This window comes from Camelus dromedarius, chromosome 7, assembly GCF_036321535.1.
Source record: "Camelus dromedarius isolate mCamDro1 chromosome 7, mCamDro1.pat, whole genome shotgun sequence".
Taxonomy (NCBI): domain Eukaryota; kingdom Metazoa; phylum Chordata; class Mammalia; order Artiodactyla; family Camelidae; genus Camelus; species Camelus dromedarius.
In genome coordinates this window covers 6,709,610-6,730,404 of record NC_087442.1, presented here as the reverse complement: position 1 = coordinate 6,730,404, position 20,795 = coordinate 6,709,610, and the positions used below count along the sequence as shown (strand labels likewise).

The 20,795-nt window shown below is 44.6% G+C and overlaps 1 protein-coding gene across 3 annotated transcripts in view; it reads left to right on the top strand.

The window, feature by feature from the left end:
- CNTNAP2 (contactin associated protein 2) overlaps positions 1-20,795 on the top strand; it is a 1,833,097-nt gene that overhangs the window by 1,663,884 nt on the left and 148,418 nt on the right. For all 3 annotated transcript variants that reach the window (XM_064487267.1, XM_064487269.1, XM_064487268.1), the window contains 2 exons: positions 14,808-15,038; positions 20,370-20,503. In XM_064487267.1, the coding sequence (XP_064343337.1) occupies positions 14,808-15,038; positions 20,370-20,503 (365 nt within the window). The remainder of the gene's footprint in view (positions 1-14,807; positions 15,039-20,369; positions 20,504-20,795) is intronic.

The window sequence follows — 20,795 nt, the reverse complement described above, 5'->3', positions numbered from 1 at the left end:
TGATGTATTGCACAGTCCTGAAACTTATTAAAATGAAAACAAAAAAAGAGCCTTTAAAAAGCCTCCAGCGATGCCAAGAAAAAAAAAGGTTGCCCAACAAGAAAAATTCTAATAAATTCTTTTAAAATCCCAGAAACAAAGCCAAAGTGTCAATCCATTCTTTTTAACATTTTTCATAGCAGAGCAACAGCCAGCGTACAAAGAAACGCTTTGCAGTTCAAACCGTCTGAGCTACTGTCAGTAACAGAACATGTCTCATTTGGGGCAAAGATTTATTTTTCTGATCATAGCGGTAACACACACATTCAAAAAGAAAAATTAAATTAAAAGAAGGTGTTTCGGCCGTCCTGGCAGACTTGAGCCCTCTGACAGTACTTGGTGTCCCATCGGCTGCTTATGGTTAAAGCACGCGGCTTCCTGAAACCAAATCTGATGGGAAGAAGCAGAGCTTAGCAACACCGCTTAAACATCCCACCTGAAACGCTCACTTGAAACTAGGATCCCCACCAGTCACGTCCCAGAGGTGCCCCTCCATCCTGCACAGCAGAGATTATTCCTTCACGTTCCATTTGTGTGGCAATCACTGGAGTTTTCCCTGAAGCTCTACAAAAGCTAAATGCTTCTTTCCAGCTGGAGCCTGACCCCTGTATCCTTCTGCACAAATCCTGACCTGACAGAAGCCATAAAATGAGACTCCCGGTCCCATATGAAGGCAGCAACATCCAGTTGGCCGCTAAGACTGATGATGGTTGGTTGGGTGGGAAAGGGCTTGACCCAAGCCTGTGGTAAGCAAGCCTGTTGTCTGCTACTCAAAGCCACCACCCCTGGGGTGGCAGATGACTGCCTCTGTTCTGCGTCTTTCGAAGCCTCGGGTCAGGGATGGGCAGCTCACTGCAATTTGCCTTTGAGGTGATAGGTTTGGCAATGGGAAATTATCCAAGAAGTAAAACATCTATGAAAGTCTTAGAAAGGTTTTAAGTCGTGCAGATTTGGAATCCCCCTTGTATGCTGCAAAGTGACTCCTCCAGGGCTTCACTGAGATTCTTCTCATGGTTCAGACCATGTCTGCTGCAGCTGTTTTAAAACCTCCCCAGCTACAATACTGTATCCGTGCTCTGTCGCTGTGAGGACTGTGACCAGAAGTGTTCTCCCCAAACAGCAGCAGATTGTGATCATTTTTCAAGGACGTTCAGTTCTCACTTCTGGATCCTCCCTGGACCCACATCTAGATTAACATGCCGGTGGTCATCTTTTCAGATGTGTCCCTTTTAGGCGCCTGAACTCTAGTGAGAACATTCCAGCCCTATCTTTGTCTTTGCAGTTGACTAAAGCTCCAGAGAGTACTTGCCTTCCGGGTGCTGATTAGAAAGCATGGCTTGAATTCACTGCTCCTTGGAGCTTAGCAGAGGCTCAACTAAGAGAAAGCGTGTCTTAGGAGGACAGCCTGACAGCCAGGGAAGCCACACGCTGCCCTGGAGGAGTCTGTCTCCCCGAGGCAGGCATAACTTCTTGATGATACTAATGCTGGGGCCACATCTTTTGGTCTGATGTGGGTGCTTAGAGCACATGGGGGGCTGCTGAGGATGGAGCAGAACGAGCAGCAGTGGGAAGAACAGAAGGAAATGAGGCGGGGAATCTAATGGGGCTGGAGATGAGAGGAGAGGCCCGGGTTTTGCAGACTGTAAGGGCATGGCTTCCCCTCAGAAGGAGATGGAAATCCCTCCCTGGGTTTAGAGCAGAGGACTGACATGATACGACGTCCATTACAAAGTGGTCACTCCGGCTAAATCAGCTGTTCTTCCCACTGCATCACTTCAGCTCAGAAAAACTCGAAAGAAGAAACCGTTTTCCAAGCAACTACTCAAATATCTAAAGGAAAGAAATGGCTAAGATCCCAAATACCAGAATCTGCCATGGAGCAGCTCCCCAGGTTCCTGAGAGAGATAACGTAGAGGGCATATTTCCAGCCAGTTCGTGTCCCTTTTTACTCTAAGAGGATTGAGCTGGAACTGTGAGTTTTCAAGGTCCTCTTTGCTCAGGCATGTCCAAAGATCATTCCTAGAAATTTTAATTTAATAGTTTGAGATAGAATATAGACATCTGTGTGGTTAAAATGCTTCCAGAATGTTTCGAATGCGTATGCAGAAGCCACTTCTCCGGAGGCTGGAGGAAGCAGCTGACACTGGCGAATGCTTTGATTTTTCCCTCAGGTCCCTGGTAGCTGTTCCGTCCAGTATGGTAGCCACTGGCTACAGGTGTCTGTTGAGCATTTTAAATGCAGGTAGTTGAAACTGAGACATACTATAAGCAGAAAATACTTGGTAGATTTTGTAGACTTAGGATGAAGGAATATATGTAAAATGGCCTCATTAATTATCTCTCTGTGGGTTACATTTTGAAACAATAATATTTTGGATATACTAAATTAAATACAATATGTTATTAACATTAACTCACTATTTTTTTAACAAGGCTGCAAGAGGATTTCAAACTCCAAGCCTGCTCAGCACTGTATTTCTACTGCTCAGACTCCTCTTGCGTAGAAGCTTCTGGCTTCCTTTCTCTTGCTTTCCTAACCAAGATCCACACTCTTTTCTTTTTTAGTGATGATAGTTATAGAAGGCACACTACTACGGTTCAGATCATCAAGAACGCTCTTTCCAAAAGACATTTTGCTTTTTAGCTGTTTTATACTTGTATTTCCATACAGACTTGACACACTGAGAGTTTATTTCCAATCAAATGACAGAAGTATAACATATAAGAAAACTCAGGAGTGATTAGGGAGATGATGAATTTCTGCACCTCTGTGGATGCTGGGAATTGGGGTACCACTGCGGACACCAGATCACATCACCTAAATCCAAGGCCCTCTGTCTGCCAAACTTTCACAACACACCTTTCATGCTACCACGCTCCAGAGTAATTTTTTTTTTTAAGAAAAATGCTAAATTGCTTTTTCAGATCATTTTCCAGGTGAAGAATGAGTAGGAAGGACTGAAAGACAACACAGCATAATAGTTAATAGCAAGAACTTGCTAGATGTGTAACCATACGCAAGTTATTCACCTTCTCTGAGGTCCATCCCCTTATCTGTTCAATCTGAATAATAACCTGTGTCTCAAGGTGTGGTAAAGCTAAACAGCATCGTTCCTAACTCCCCCACAAACAGTAGACAAATGTAATTGGCTCTGAGCTTTAGAGAAGGTATGGAGGCACCTTGGATTCAGGTGGTGTAATTTGGTGTCAGCAGTGGTACCCCAGTTCCCAGCATCCACAGACGTGCAGAAATTCATCATCCCTCTAACTACTCCTGAGTTTTCTTTACATCATACTTCTGTCATCTGTTTGGAAATAAATTCTCAGAATGTCAAGCTTAAATGCAAATACAAACATAAAATAATTAAAAAGCAGAATGTCTTTTAGAAAGAGTTTTCTTGATGATCTGAATTGTGGTTGCCCCGTGCCTTCACTAACTATCATCACTACAAAAGAAAGGCATCTGGATCTTGGCTAAGACGGTTAGAAAAAGGAGATGAACTGGAAGTCTTAAAACACTGGATCGACAAACTTTCTATGAGTTCCTTCTTTCACTAGATTCTGTGGCTACAACAGCGAATTAAAAACAGTGCTTGTCTTCAAGGACTGTTACGGTCAAGAATTCTGTTTCGCTCTTCAGATCAGCTGAGCAAGCAAGAAAATACAGGATGCTTAATGTTAAGTAGAGAGCAAAGAAGAAGCACCTTGCTAGTTATCAACAGAATACACAGAATCAAGAGAATGTTCCTCGTATCTGGAGCAGGCACAAATTAGATAATTAAATAAATTTACAAATAAACAAATAATATAATTCCTGAAAGCCAGAGCTTCATAGCAAACAGTGAAGTTAGCAGAGCAGAGGGAAAACGAGGCAGAGACATTTGATCGGGGGCAGCTTTACATGTCAAAGCTGTTTAGGCAGTTGAGCAATCTGTCAGAATACGTTCCAGTTTACTAAGCCGATAAAAGGGAGAAAAAGCGGTAGAAATTAAGATCATCTGTGAAGCTGTAAGTCATTTAATTCTTTTGGAGACATTATTCTAAATGCATCTTATAACACTTTCATTAATAAACTGTTGTTTTAATTTATGCTTTAATCTATTATTATCTAAGTTAATGGAATAGCATTTCTCTCCAGAAGCCCACTTTACAAAGGGACTGAAATGGAAAAATGTCAGCCAAGGAAGGTCAGTGTGGACCAACCAGTTAAAGAATATACTGCGGCTATTAAAAAATTCAAATTCAGTTCAGTTCAATTCAAAAAATATGTATTGCATATCTGCTGGGGGCCAGGGGCTGGCTGAGGTTAACAAAGCAAAGTTCTTACCCTAAAAAGTTCACTCTTGTGAGGATCAGATGCTTAGCTAAGGCATTCGGCTCCCACCTTCCTCGGGCCTCCCTGTGCCTGCCGTCCGCTCCCCTTCCTTCCCGGGATGAAAGAGGTGAGATGGGCCCCCTGTGCTGCCTGCTTATTTGCAAAAATCTTTCTACATGGAAATATATACACCTGCCTACGTATGTACAAAGCCTCGAGATGGTTTTCCAAAACTAATTGTGTATATAAATATTTGGGTCTGCATGTACATTTTTCCAGAAATGGGACCATAATTGAACAATATTGTGTTAATGTTGGTTTCTTGACTTCAGCTTGCTCTCATATGTTTCAGGAATTTGTGTGTGTGTGTGTGTGTGTGTACAATTATGTGTATTTGTGTGTTCATCGCACAGAAAGGGGGTGAAATGTTACAGGTTAGCGAGTCTGGAACGTAGGCTATGGAAGTTCTTCGTACTCATCTTGCAGCTTGTCTGTAAATTCAAAATTAGTTCACAGTATATTGTGAAATTATAAAAACAAGTGATCCAAAGCCCTTCACAGGTCCCACCTGCCTCTTTCCTACCAGCACCCCCTGCCACCTGTCCCCACCCACGCTTAATATCAAACTCAATCCAACTGCCTAGAGCGGCAGGACTCTCGGGTGAGGGCTGGCTCAGTGGATTCCACTGAACTCATCCGGGGAGATGCTGCAGTATGCCCATAGCCAGCCCTTTCCTCAGACCAATTAAATCACCCCTTCTGAGAGTTTGCCTCAGACATATTTTTCTAAAGCACAGTGAGGCTGAGAAGCTCTGCCCTGCGTTCCTGAACCCCAGGCTGTTCTGTCCCCCGGGCTCTGCTCACGCTGTCCCCGCGCCGGAGGCACTCTTGCCGCCTTGTGCATCTCACATCCGTCTTCGTTTGTCGGTACCCACCTCAGTCACATTCCTGGTGAATAATCCAGACCTCCCCCCACCCCGCCGCAGAGAGCTCTCTTCCCGCTCACTGTTGGTCCAGATCGCACACTCTATCCCAGTATATGTGTTTACTCTGGCTCCCTACCAACTGTGAGTCCTTCGGGGAAAAGTTTGCTCTTGGCCTGGGCCCAAAATGGAGTATGATTCCAGGAAATGTTGACCAATTCAAGGCAAAGAAGGTGACACTCGTTGGACTGAAGTTAGAACAAAGCCATGAGGGCTTTTCGAGGCGCGCTTTACTCTGCACGTGGCTCGTGGGGACGGGGCTGGCGCTTATGCTGCCTGAAACGCTGACCAAGGAATAGAATGGACGGGACGAGAAGGAAGTGCAGGTGCCACAAGCCAGTAACCCAGTCAGGTGAGACCACAAGCAGAGCCCTGGCAGGGAGACCCTGGCAGGGAGACCCTGGCAGGAAGGAGCAGGTCCACATGGTGAGGGTCAGAAGGACCATTCTGGGGAGTCAGTCTAACACCGAGCATCTCAATGTGTCATTTTTTAGTGATTATTAGGTGAATTAATTTTTTATTATTTTTTCTTAAATTTGGGGGGTGGAGTCATGAAATTTGATTAAAACCATTAACCCTCTTCCCAGAAAAATGCCTACACACTTACTTACTTTTGCCTGAAATTTCAGAAGAGTCACAGATTCTCTGAAATGTATCTAGTGAACTCCCCCTCCAAATAATATCCCAAATTGTAAGAAAAGGAATGAAATTTAAGTTTAGAATGGCACCGTCTCCTCTCTCTCCAGACTTCTCAGCCAGAATGATCTTTTAAAACTGCAAATCAGATTATTTCGCCTCTTCTTAAAACACTTCAGGGCTGCCCATTACTTTCTATGCAGAAATCCTCAACATGCCAGTCCCTTTCTCCCTAGCCTCTTCCTGCCAATCGTCCCTGAATTTTTGCTATCTTGGCTTTGTTTGCATTGGCTCTCAATAGTCACTCCTCCCTCAGGGCCTTTGCACATGCTCTTTTTTCTTCCTAGAATGCTCACCCTACCCCCCCCATCCCAATTAAATCTCATTCTCTGTCAGTGATCAACTTAAGTATCATTTACTCCTTGTTAAATCTCTAATAGCTTCATGGCTTCAAGAAGACACTTAATAAATATTTGAAAGATTTGAAAAAGACTGGGTATTAGCCAGAGGAAGATATAAGTTCAGTTTTTAAGATGGGAATGATTTAAAGTCCACAGCAATTAAATGACTTGCCTGACCAGGGTCAGACAGCTACTTCGTGGCAACACCAGGACTAAAACCCACACCTTTTGATACCTGCCTTCTGCTTGCACCATGTTAATCCCTTATATGTCGCAACTGAAGGTTGCTGCCGTGGCCTCCTCATCTCCGTTTCTCTCCCTAAAGCCTTCTGACCTGTTAACTGCTGTATTTGCCAGTAATGCTTATTAACACAGTGTCGGGAGCGTGACCCTGGAAATGCTGGATGCAGGCTATCTTCCTGTTTAAGACTTAAGTGAAGTTGTTCAGTGCTGTTGGCTCTTAAACTCCAAGTGAGAAAGCCCCCGGCTCCTACATGGTCAACTCACAGACCATATTGCTTATTGATGTGTTTACAGCAATAAACTACACCTGTGTCTCATGGGTAGCACATGCCATTCAGGCTAACTTTAAGAGATTTTCTCTTTTGTGTAGATTCAGACACTTGAACCTTATTATGTGGAAACTGACCTGAAACTGACCTGACCTCTAACAAGAATGCTGGGAAAGTGGTTATAATAGCTCCTTATTCACCTGGGAGACAGAATAAGTAGAAATGAACATTAACCCATCTGGGTCCAATGTCGTTAGTCCAAAATGATTATAGCAAATTGAAGAAAACATCAAATAAACAGAATAAAAAATTCAGGAGGGAAATTCAGAGAGGTACACTTGGGGAGAAAAAGCAGATTTTGCCATTACAAAGCCAGGAGAGAAACTGGTTGTATTTCAGGATAGCAGGGCCTTGGGAGAAGAATGGGAAATAAGTTTAAACAGAGCTGAACCTTGTAGATTGCCCTGGAAGGAGCCAGACCGAATGCAGAATCGAGAGATGTGCAGAGGGGTCAAGTACAAGGCCTCCAGGAGCTGAGCTCCATGAAGTTCACTTAACTTTTTTACTAGATGATTAATTAGAAGCAGTTAATGAGAATGATCATTCTGAGCAGTGGAATTCAGCCATGAAAAAGGTTAATGACCCTGAGGCTGAGACTAAATTTCTCCTAAATTTTACAGAAGCTATATAGAGCTTTCAGGATCCAGGGTAGCTGGGACAAGGTAGAAGAGAGCTTTGGAAGGCAGGAAGGAGGAAGCAAATATTGAAGTGCGTGTTTACAGTAAAAGAAGGAAGCCTGCTGTTATGGCCTTAATGTTTGGTCCCCCGCCCAGCTTCACATGTTGAAGACCTGAGCCCAGGGGCCGTGGTTTTGGAGGTGGAGCCTTTGGGGGTGCAGTCAGCCCTCCACATCCACAGCTTCCACAGTAGTGGATTCAACCCAATGTGGATCAAAAATATTAGGGGAAAAAAGAACTCCAGAAAGTTCCAAAAATCAAAACTTGAATTTATCTCGCACCAGCAACTATTTACATAGCATTTATATTGTATTAGGTATTATAGGTAATCCAGAGATGATTTAAACTATTCAGGAATATGCGTGTAGGTTATATGCAAATACAATGCCATTTTATATAGAGAACTTGAACATCCAAGGATTTTGGTATCTGAGGGGGAAGGGGGTCCTGGAACCAATCCCCCATGGATACCAAGGGATGACTATAATTAGGCTGAGATTAGGTTATGAGGGTGGGGCCCTTATAATGGGATTAGTGCCTTTATAAAAAGAGACCCAAGACACTAGCTCCCTCTCTCCACCATGTACACACACAGCAAGCAGACATGTGTCTGCACGCCAGGAAGAGAGCTCTCACCAGGAAGCAAATCAGCCAGCACCTTGACCCTGGGTGTACAGCCTCCAGCTGCATGAGGACAGCTTTCTGTTGTGGAAGACACAACACGGTCTTCCACACGGTTACGGTCATCTGTTATAGCAGCCTGAGCTGACTAAGACGCCTGCCGTGATGGGGGCCCAGTAAATGTGGTTTGCCTGAATGACTGGGTCAGTGACAGTGGAGGTCGGGGTGGAGAAAGACCACGTTCTGGAGGCAGTTCACACAGGCTGTGAACATCTCTTCTCAACTCCATCATTGGTGATGTCACATTGGCAGCTTGAAATTGGCCAGGGTGGGAGTGTTTGCACCATGGGAATAGTCAACACTGCACTTCAGGGCTTCCCCTCCCCAGGAGAGCCAGCTGTTTCACATTTGCCAGGACCACTGGATAAGTTAGGTTTCACCTTGTGGGAACACAGTTTCCTGGAGTTCTCACCTTCACAATACAACTTAACGTTTGTTGTGCTTTCTGTTTTAATTACTAATTCAGAGTGGCACTCTTCAATTATCATTTATTACCCATCCAGAGTGATTCACATTTGTCAACTCTCCTGGCAAACGAACCATCATTTAAAGCATTGTTTCTGTGGGGAAGTATTTCCAAGTTGCAAGTTACTGACTTTAAAATAAACTTTTGGAAAAGAGCCCATCTGTGAGTTGGGGATTTTCAATTCTGGGTCCTCATGGGGAAGTTAGGGAACAAAAAGAATCATGTCTATTTAAAACAAAATAGAAGTTGCAAAATGTATCTTAAGTGAAAAGGCAAAAGGAATAGAATTTGAATAGAACCGAACTTGGAGGAGAAGCAGACGAGGAGCAATTCAACAGCGGGGAGGGGGCAGCTGTTCATTTTTCCTCTGTGACCATCAGGGATTTGGTTAGACAGGGGGAAAAATAGCTTTATGGTATTTTTCTGGGATGCGTGGTTTGTGGATTTTATTTCAAACGTTTCCAAACTTGCTTTCCACAGTTAGGGGTAATTTACATATAATCTGTTTTGAGGACCGAGAAATGGTTAGGACAAGATTATTTGTCTACTTCAAGGTTCCTCTAACCTTTATGATCCAGTATAAAACCTTAAATCAAGCATCCACAATCAATACTTTGTGTTCCAAGTTTTAGTGGGAAGGCTTTCAACTTTTCACCGTTGAGTATTATGCTGGCTGTGGGTTTTTCATAAATAGCTTTTGTTATGTTGAGATATATTCCCTCTATACCCACTTTGGTGAGAGTTTTTATCATAAATGGGTGTTGAATTTTATCAGATGCTATTTCTGCATCTGTTGAGATGATCGTGTGATTTTCGTCCTTTCTCTTGTTGATGTTGGTGTATCACGTTGTTGATTTGTGTATTCTGAACCATCCTTGTGTCCCTGATGGCCCAACTGGATCAGGTTGTATAATCTTTTTTATGTGTTGTTGGGTTCTGTTTGCTAACATTTTGTTGAGGATTTTTTCATCTGTGTTCATCAACAATATTGGCCTGTAGTTTTCTTTTTTGGTAGTGTCTTTGTCTGGCTTTAGTACCATATGATTCAGCAATCCCACTCCTGGGCATATTCAGAAGGAACCTTAATTCAAAAAGATACATGCACCCCAGTGTTCATAGCAGCACTATTTACAATAGCCAAGACATAGAAACAATGTAAATGTCCATTAACAGATGACTGGATAAAGAAGTTGTGATATATTTATACAATGGAATACTACTTAGTCATAAAAAAGAATAAAACAATGCCATCTGCAGCAACATGGATGGACCTGAAGATCGTCATTCTAAGTGAAGTAAGCCAGAAAGAATGAAAAATACCATATGATATCACTTATATGTGGAATCTAAAAAAAAAAAAAAAAAAAAAAAGACAAGTGAACTCATTTACAAAACAGAAACAGACTCACAGACTCACAGCCATAGAAAACAAACTTATGGTTACCAGAGGGGAAGGGACTAGGATGGGATAAACGGGGAGTTTGAAATTTGCAGATACTAACAAGTATATATAAAATAGATAAACAACAAGTTCATACTGTATGGCACAGGGAACTATATTCAATATCTTATAGTAACTTGTGAAAAAGAATATGAAAACAAATAAATGTATGTTCATGTATGACTGAAGCATTATGCTGTACACCATAAATTGATACAATATTGTAAACTGACTATACTTCAATAAAAATATATATTAAAAATTTTTAAATCAATAATTTTTTATCATTTCATGAGGGAAAAGATGTTATTTGGAGCTTGTTAAGTGAGTATTATTTTAGTTGTTCAGAAATGATGGGAGTACTTTCTTAAAGGAAGTCACAGTGCCCTGATTTGGCATTTCCTTAAAATGATTTGAAACAATTAAATGACAGCTGTAAATCTGCCACTTGGAACCTTAGATGGGTCACAGCACTCCCAGGCCCTGCTTTGTCAGCTGGGTTATGATGTGGTTTCAGAACAAACATTTAAGCATGGTACATCCCTTCCTCCAAAACTGACATAAACCCAGAAAGCTTCTTAACGATGACTCTAAAATACACCAAAAGTATATACTCTGAGGAATATTTTTCTTTTATTGAAGTACAGTCAGTTACAATGTGCCAATTTCTGGTGTACAGCATAATGTTCCAGCCAATGCATATATACATTTTTTTCATATTCTTTTTCATTAAAGGTAATTATAAGATAATGAATATAGTTTCCTGTGCTATACAGAAAAAATTTGGGTTTTATCTGTTTTTATATATAGTAGTTAACCTATGCAAATCTCAAATTCCCAAATTTATCCCTTCCCACCCCCTTTCCTCCCATAACCGTAAGATTGTTTACTAAGTCTGAGAGTCTGTTTCTGTTTCATAGATAAGTTCATTAGTGTCTTTTTCTCTTTTTAGATTCTACATATGAGTGATATCATATGGCATTTTTCTTTCTCTTTCTGGCTTCACTTAGAATGACATTCTCCAGGTCTATCCATGTTGCTGCAAATGGCATTATTTTATTCTTTTTTATGGCTGAGTAGTATTCCTTTGTATAAATATGCCACAGCTTTCTATCCAGTCATCTGTCAATGGACATTTTGGTTGTTTGCATGTCTGGCTATTGTAAATAGTGCTGCTGTGAACACTGGGGTGCATGTATTTTTTTCTAATTAGAGTTCCCTCCTGATACATGTCTGTGGTGTATTTTTGACTTGTTTATCTAAAATCCTTAGTTTTCCAAATTTCCCTTCATGATCCACTTTGGAATGATGGTCACCAGTCTAGCTGAGAAAAGCAAAATGTCTCACCTGGACAGGACCGCCCCGTGACTCCACCAGGTACAGGAGCCTGCCTCCGCTTCGGCCCCCAGGATCTCAGACTCTTGTGTCCCTAAGCATCACTTCTTCTACCTGCTGGTTCTCAGGATGCTCTGAGCTAAGTTCTGGGGCTGGACCTGAGCATCAGCGTTTTAACAGGCTCCCAGACCTGTTGAGAAATGCTGTCAGAGACTCAGTTCTGCCCACTCTCTGGGAGCAGAATAACTGGGAAAGCCTGGTGCCGGGGAGCCTGAGTTCTCCCTGGCGATGCACTGCGTCTGTGACTCAAGCGCCTGAGGTCTCAGTGGCTTTACCTGCTTTCTCAGCCTCTACTCGTGGCCCAGGTGCTTTGCTCCTCAATCGTGAGTTTCAAGTGCCTGATACATTTATCTCTTCCTGTTCATCAACCCCGTCTGCCTGCCTCTGGCTTGTTGGAACCCTCTGCCCTTGAACTCTAGCCTCCCTCTCTCCCTCTCTCCAGGCCCCAGGTCTGCCTCTTCCCTCCTGCATGGCCCAAACCTGTTCTCAGATGCTGACCCCTGTATCCCCTGCTGGATTCTCTGTGCTGGCAAAGTGAACCCCTTGGTGCGCTGGCTCCAGGCAGCCTGCCTGCCTGCTCTCCCCAGATACTCTGCACCCCACCATCTGCTAGACGCTGTCCCCTCAGCCCGTTCAGAAAATGTCCATCTGCCCCACTGGGCTCTGAACTACTGAGAGTAGGGCTCATCTCTGTCTCCTTCACCGCTTCCCCAACTCCCAGCCTGGAAGGTAGTGGGAGCCTAATGAGTCTCGTGTGAACATGGGTATTGTCACAAAGAGCGTGTGAATTTCACTTGGGTGCACGGTGCCCAGGTCGCAGACTCTCTGGCCTCAGGGGCTTTCTAGGCTGTGCCCTCAGCTGGAAAGCAGCCCTCCTTCCTGTCCAGCTTTACACAGCGACCGCCTCTGGCTCTTTGGAACCCGACTTCAATGTCATCTCACTCGGGAAGTCCTCCTGGGGCCTGGGAGACAGGGCTGTACCCCTGGTGTTCCACGTGCCCCCCGACCCCGTATAAACCTGACCCTGTGCATGGCATACTGCCTGTGACGACGTCTGCTAGTCTCAGTTCTCCCCGAGAGCAGAGCTCCGTGAGAATGAGGACTGCAAGCCCGCTGCGTAGTGCCTGGCGTGTGGCTGGGACTCAAGAGGCGTCTGCTGGAATTGTGGGAAAGCCAGGGTCCTCCAGGCAGCGAGCGGGGTTCTTCTCACATGGTCTGCCAGATAAGCCACCATAACACTCACCACGCTCTGTTCAAAGCATGGTGTCTCCTCCCACACCCGCCGCTGGACAGGAAGCTCTTCAGGGGCCTGATGCACCTGATGCGTCTTCACATTCCAGTGAGTCATGTGGTGACTGGTGTGGAGCAGGTGTTTAATCCTGCGTTTCCCAATGAAGACACTTGGCATTTTGAGCGAGATGATTCTTAATTGAATAAGACAGTCCTTCATGTCACAAGACTCTCAGTAGGCTTCACCCTGCCCACCAAATGCCAATAGTACCCTCTGTACACACACACGCGCGCACGCGTGCGTGCAAAAGCCCTCGAGTGACAGGTCCAGGAGGAAGACAGTCCTGCCCGCAGCTGCTTGTGTTTAACCGAGCTCTTCACCACAGCGCGGTGGGACGCCGCCGGGGCAGCAGTGCCGGGCGGCGCTCTGCCCGTGTGCGGTGGTGAGGGGGTCGGGGTGGCACCCGTGGCCCTCAGTGGAAAGTGGCAGCCTGTCTTTGTCATAAGTGTTTAACCTTTACTGGATGCCTATCCTGTCTTCCAGGCACGAGGCTAAGTGTCATCCGTGGATTAATTCTCCCAACAGGGGCCCCACTTTTCAGAGAAGGAAACTGAGGCTTGAGAGTTTCAAGCCACTGACCAAGTTTAACTGGGCTGGTTAGTGGCCAGGCTGAGAGTCACCCACAGGTTCCAACTCCAGACCCACGAGCACCACGCTGGGCTGACACTCTTAGCGCTGAGTCTCCTTCACAAGAACAAACTTCAGAATTCCCAGAGAGAAGCCTTTTAAATTTGCTCCTCTCTATGAATTATCATGTAAAGCAGTGTTTCACAAAACACACTTTTTTTTTAACACCTGTAGTGTGGTATGACTCCTGTACAGTGAACTTCACATACTTCAGATGTACCATTTGATGAATTTTGATAGATGCAGACACCCATGAAACCAGCACCACAATCAAGACAGCTCACGTTTCCATCACAGAACACATTCTGCGTGGCGTTAGTTTAGTGGGACGTCAAGTCTTATGAGAATAATGGGTTCCACCAGCAAAGTTAAGTTTGAGAAGTGCTTTCCGAAGGGCACGTGCACAGGGCAATGAAACTACGAGGGCTGAGCAAATCCTGAGAGCCTGCCTCGGCCTTTCGCAGGGAGGCAGGAGGTGACTTTAGAACACTGGGGAGCAAACAATAAGGAAACCAACAGCAGGAGCTTGCCTGCCGGGAAATGATTAAAGACCCATTAGCGCTGATGAGGCCTCAGGGAAAACACTAAGGAAGAATGAGTGACCTTTCTTCTAATTTCTTAATAATGATAATAATAGGTACTATGTATTATGTGCTAAGTACTCAAATTATCTTTTGTAATTGCATCACTGTTTCCCTTTCACATGCTAAATACTGAGGCCTGGAGAAGCGGTTGAGTGACTTCTCCTAACCCTTGAGCGCAGTGCCAGATCTGAGCCCAGTTCCCTCTGACTTCACGTCCTGTGGTTTTGAACGCTCTCCCCAGAGCTGCCCGGGATTTTGGCGCTCCTGTGTGAACCGCCAGAGCGACTCCAGTCTCTAAGCAGAGGGGCCCGTGGGCTTCTTGGGCTAGTGGCTCTGGGATACCACTGCTCTGTGCTCAGCATCTCTCTTCAGCCTAAATTGGTTATTTGGTCTAAGTGCCAAACATGACATGTTTTTCTGGCGTGATATGCGTTTCTTAATTTTACTATTATATTTTACGTTTACAGATCGCTGTACTCTGTTTTGGGGTTTTGGTTGGTTGTTTGCGTGTTTGTGTTGATGGAGTAACATCCATCTGCGTAGAGAAGTGCACCCAGTCGGGTCCCCTTCCTGGGTCGGCCTGCCCTCCGTCAGCTGGCTGAGCAGCTACGGCAAAGCTCACGTCCCCCCAGGCTTCAGTCGTTGGCAGAATTAGCATCAGTCTTCTCATCTCTCCATTTTCTCTTTCATTTTCAACAGATGTGGGTGCATTTTTTGAAGAGGGGATGTGGCTCCGGTATAACTTCCAGGCGTCCGGGCTCGGTGCCAGGGAATCGGGCGGCAGGTCGGAGAGCTCACCGGACCCCGCGGCCCCGGACCTGGCCCGCGAGGAGATCCACCTCAGCTTCAGCACCACCAAGGCGCCCTGCATCCTCCTCTACGTCAGCTCCCTCACCCCTGACTTCCTGGCGGTGCTCGTCAAACCCACCGGTAAGGGCGAGGGTCCTGCTGCCGTTTAGTGTGGGAGGACGGGATATCCCAGTGGGTCTGGGCAGTCTGGGCTTGTCCTTTATTCCTGACAGGATGCTGAGCAAGTCATCTAACACGACCTGCCTGCTAGGGGCTTTGGCATCGTGTTAGAGCAGTTCCGTTGCTAACGCTCGTCGAGCCCTTTACAAGAACCGTATTACGTGAATATGAGCTGGCTTCATGTGTATAATGAGGACATTTTTTTCCTTCCAAATAAATACATTCACTACTGTACACCTCCCGCAGGTCTGCCGAGGTCTGGGGGGAGCTGGGCTCCCAGCATCCAATGACCCCTTCCTGGGGTCACCATGCACCTCAGCTTGTCCATGAGGAAGCTGTGTCCCGCCCTGTGTCTCTGCTCCCTGTCGCCCGGCCCTAATCTTACCCACAGGCCAGAGGAGGTCTTCCTTCATACACTGTCTCTCTCATCACACTCTTAGCAGTGCCTCCTCCCCCAGGGACAGGGAAAGAGGTCCCAAATCCCACTACCTTCTGCTGGAGACCCACCAGCCTCGTGGAGAAGAGCTCAGAGTGTAGAACCAGAAGGTCTGGGTTTGTTTCAGCTTCTGCATTTGCGGATGCTGTGATCTTGGGCCATCACGAGCCATTCCGTGCCTCAGTTTCCTCATCTGTGACATGGTGTCTCTCTCATAGGAGTGCTGTGAAAATCAAGTGACTTAGTCAGTGTGAGGCACTACACACACACAGGATAATATGTGTGTGTGTTAGCAGTCAGTATCCAGAGTCCGCTGATACCGTCTGCATTTTGCCGCACATCAAGCCCACATGTCCCTACTCTTCCTTTTCTGGGAACTCATCACCCCCCAGCCCCTCCAGGAACATTTGCCCTTGTGCCCACTCTGTCCCCTTATCCAGAAAAGCTCCGTTTTCCTCTGTAGCTTAATACTTGCCTTTCATTCTAGACCCAGATCAAGTCTCGCCTCCTTTCAATGACTTCTCTTTCCTTTAAAGTCCTATTACACTTATTTTCAATGTCATTTGTTGGGCTCTCCATGCACCGTATTGTTATCCGTCTTTGTTATAAATACATCCTGTCTTCCCAGCGAGATGAATGCCCCCCCCCGCCGCACTCCATCTCCCGCCTCCAGTAGGCGCTCTGCAAGTGTTTGCTGATGGTAATGATGATGACCAGGAGAGAATGAATCTGTTAAGCACATTATTTGCTGCAGCCAGTAAAAAAGCAGTCCCTTATAACTGCTTTAATTCACTCGGGAGATGAACATGAGATGCAAGGAGTGAAGTATCTCTCCATCTCAATAATATTTTATGTTAATGAACAAATATTAATATTCTCCTTACCATTCTTTAGTGGCTCTCTTGTGCTATTATTTGAAAGGCATAAATATATCATTTAAATTTTATTATTCAAGAATATTGCTATTACTGTTTATAGATGTTCACTATATATAAATTTTAAGTTCCCACTCATCTTTTTCCTCAAAGCAAATCATTTCTGTTGCCATTAAGTGCAGCAGTTACAGAAATTTTAAATCATATTTACAAAGTCCAAGGAAGCCAGAAAAGAGAGAAAGTAATGAGGACAACTTAATACTGATTTTAATGAGCTGGAAGATATAAAGGGACCGATGACAAAGAGACAGGAGGGAGGGAAATGTCCAGGGTTTTTGCATAATTACCAGTTCCTCTGACTTCTAGCCCTCAAAGGCAGAACCCTCTCTAACTTCTCTGTATCCCCAGATCCAGACACAGCCTGGCTTGTACCAGGGGTCTGGGGATGGATGTCTGTATTAAAAGTGGGCTCTGCACTTAGAGCCAGCCAGCCAGTCCACTTCTAGGACTTGAAAAAATGGCTTCAACACTGCTTTGCATGAGCACTAAATAAATATGTTCTAAAGAAATGAATTTTAAAATAATGAGTGACTACAGCTGTATATTTAAGAAAACTGGCTGTGATAGTACAAGGTCAGAGCTCCAGAAGCAAAGTGGAGAATAAAAACTCAAGACAATCAACTTGTTTTTTTCTGCCTGTAGCCAAACAGCTGCCCAGTCATCTCCTTCACTCCCAAACAGTAGATTATTGTTAATACTATTAGGGTAGGGAAAAACATAGGATAAAACACTGAGGGGTGAAGAGAGAAGCAGCTCAGGAAATGGGAACAGCATATTCAAAGGTCCTGAGGCAGGAAGAATTTTCCAGGGAATAAGAGAAGTCCAGGGTAGCTGGAATGTAAAAAGTGAGGGGGTAAACGGCTTAAAAATAAAGTAACAGGCAAATTGGATTTATGACAGGGCATTATAAGCTATTTTAAGAATGTATGTCTCTATCCTGTAAGCAGCTGGAAAGTTTGGAGAGTTTTAAGTGAAACCAGTGGATTCGTTAATTATGTATTTTGAAAAGATTTCTCTGCAGGGAAAACATGGGAAGGAAGAAAGCTCAGAAGCAGGGAGACCATCATTCATTCATTCAACAAGTATTTATTCAGCACCCACTAGGTATCAGGTATTACCCTAGACATTGGGAATTAAGTCACAAAGAATATAAACAAAAATTCTTACTCCCGTGAAGCTTACATTTGAGCAAAAGAAAAAAGACCATAAACAAGTTAAGTACAGTATGTGGTATGTTGTGTAGCAAGAAGTATGATGGGGAAAACATAAGACAGAAAAGGGAGGGCCTGGCCAAGAGAAAGAAGTGGGTAAATTCTGCTTTTAATAAGGAAGTTACAAAGATAATTACTAAGAAGACAATACTGGAACAAGACCTAAGGGAGTGAGGTGTCAGCCATGCAGATAGCTGGGGAATGAGCATGCTAGAGAGAAGCAGCAGCAAGTGCAAAGGCCCTGAGGCAGGAACATGCTGGCATCTGGGGAAACAGCAAGGAGGCCAGCCAGTGTGGTCAGGTGAGGCATGAGCAAGGAGGAGAACACTGAGAGGTTATCTCGGAGATGATGGGGAAGATAATTTGGGCCTGGTGAGCCATTATGGAGATGTTGATTTTTTACTCTGAGTGAGATAGGAAGCCACCGGAGGGATTGCCATGGCGAGGGGAGACTGGGCATGTTGGGGGCAGAGGCAGGTTGGGCTGGGGGAATGTAGGGGAGAGACAGTGGTTAGTTTGGAAGTCAGTACGATAATCCAGGCAAAAGACGATGATGGCTTGGTCCAGGGGTAGAAGTGGAGGTGATGAAAGCAGTAAGGTTTAGAGCGTATTTTGAAGGTAGAGCCAAGAAGCTTTGCTGACAGATCGTGTGTGTACTATTGGAGAAGGAGAATCTGTGATTTTGGCAGGAGTGACTGGAAGGATAAAGTGGCCGGTAACTGAAACGTGAAAGATGGTGATGGAATACTTTTTGGAGGGGAAGCTCAAGAGTTTGGTTTTGTGTATGTTGTGTTTGAGGTGCCCGTGGAGCGTCTCCTTTGATGGAATTAATTGTAAGAGGGAGAAAGAGGGGACTTGCCTGAAGGTGAACTGGGGTCAAGAGTGGTCACTGAAAGGAGACTGATTAGGGTCACATGGTCCAGGCAGCGGATGCTGTGGGTGCAGCTCTGGTGGTGGCCGTCAGGTCACTGATATGGAGTGACCAGCACCAAGGCCCCGAGACAGCGCAGGAGCTCTGCGTGGAGGGCGGGCTCCTGGGGAAACCGCACAAAGGCACCCTAGGTGCCGGTGGAGGCCCTGGGGCCACGGAAATGGGAAAGAGTGGGTGAACGTAGACACATTTAGGAGACGAAAGTCAGCAGTGCTTGGTTGAAATGCTACAAAGCAAAGAAATCTAGGGTCAAGTGCTCAAGCAAAATTCAGAAATAGTGATGGCTTGTCTCATTCATTCAGGAAGCAAAATAGGCAATGTAAGTACCTCTTGAAAATTCTAATGACTGTTTCTTTCAATTTCAGGAACATGGTTCAATATTTTAAATGGCAGGTGGAGTGCGAAATAAGGAAGGGCAATGTTCAGAAACTACTGCATTTGTTACTATATATATAAGGGCATGAGAATTCCCTGGAAGGAGATACTGTCATACATTTAGAGTAGTTATCTTTGGACAATGGGATTTCCAGTGACTGGCTCTTTTTTTTTCCTGTTTACTTGTTAAGTTTTAATTCTCATGTTTTATTTCACAACTTAAAATCAGAATGTCAGTTTTGTTTGGAAGGAATATCAGAAAAGGAGGCAACAAAGAATCTATGAGGTGGGGGGAGGGTACAGCTCAAGTGGCAGAGCGCACGCTTAGCGTGCATGAGGTCCTGGGTTCAGTCCCCAGTACTTCCTCTAAAAATAAAGTAAATAAATAAAAACCTACCTACCTCTCCCCTCTGCAAAATAAATAAATAAATTTAAAACAAAACAAAACAAAAAAAATCTATGAGGTGATTGACAGTTGGTCACTCTTGCTAGCTTACTGGCTCCATTTTTTTCAGCTCTGATATGTCGAAAGCTACTAACACAAAGATTTCAATTTGAGTAAAAACTGAGGTTTAAAAATAGACATTTTTAAAAACCATAAATAAGAAATGAAAGCTATGTTTGCTGTGCAGATTAACTAAAAGCAGGATCTAGACTATTATATTAGTCTTTTTGAATATTATTTATCATTATGGGGAAGAAACAAGAAAGAAAAAAGAATAATTTGTTGAGGCAAAATGAACTCTGAGAGGCAGTGGGGTCTTGGGGACCTTAGAAGCCTGTCTTCTCCTTTGATTTGCATTGGAATTGATGAAGTCTAACCTAGAATAAAATCCGTTGCTTTGTTTTCTTGGTCTCAGTGAAGCCACCCCAAATCTCATGTATTTATCTTTTATAAATGATGTTTATTTTGAATACTATATGCTCATGATTCTTTTATATGCCGAATGTCACACTTTGCTGATGACATGAGACCATCCCTGCATCCTCATGTCCCTGCTGATGACATGAGACAATAGCGTTTATTTTTTATTTCACATGGTGTTCGGCGGGGCCTGTAGGCGTTGCCACAGTCCTATATTGTATACGTCCCATTCTGCCTTCCCAGGCACAATCCCAGCTTGAATCATTTATAGCACTTGCTGCTTCAGCTTGACCGTCGGATGGTGGTCACTGATGGCTCATGGTTGTTAGCATGTAAGCACATGTGTGCCTGGTGCTGTTACCCTACGGGTGAGTGTGCCTCCAAGCCAGTGAGTCAGAATTCAGCATGGCGACGGTGTGGGCGGATGTTGAAAGAAGGAGCAGAGGTTAATGGAAACCTAAGCCTCAGGGGGTGGGGAAAGAGACTTTAAAATGAAACCTAGAGCAGAAAAGTGAGTTTCTTTCCTTTTCTCTATACAGGAAGCTTACAGGTTCGGTACAACCTGGGTGGCACCAGGGAGCCATATAATATCGACGTTGACCACAGGAACATGGCCAATGGACAACCTCACAGTGTTAACATCACCCGTCACGAGAAGACCGTCATTCTCAAGGTACGCAGACGTCACATACCAGCTGTACGTGGTAGAGCACTGCAGCCCCTGTCCTGTGTCGTACTTGGCCATCGGTTTTGTTGGGGGTACTTGGGACGGGCAGAAGAGATTATTATTAGACTTTCTCCTAAAAACTTTAACGAGTGAAATGAAAGATACATATTTCCAACAGGAAAGACAGTGACGGAGCTGATGGAGAAGAGTTTTCTTGGGAGGAGGCAGAATAGATGTTTACTCCATCTGTTCTTTGTAGCCCTCCCACTGTTAGGTCGACACCACGTCTATCAGTCGA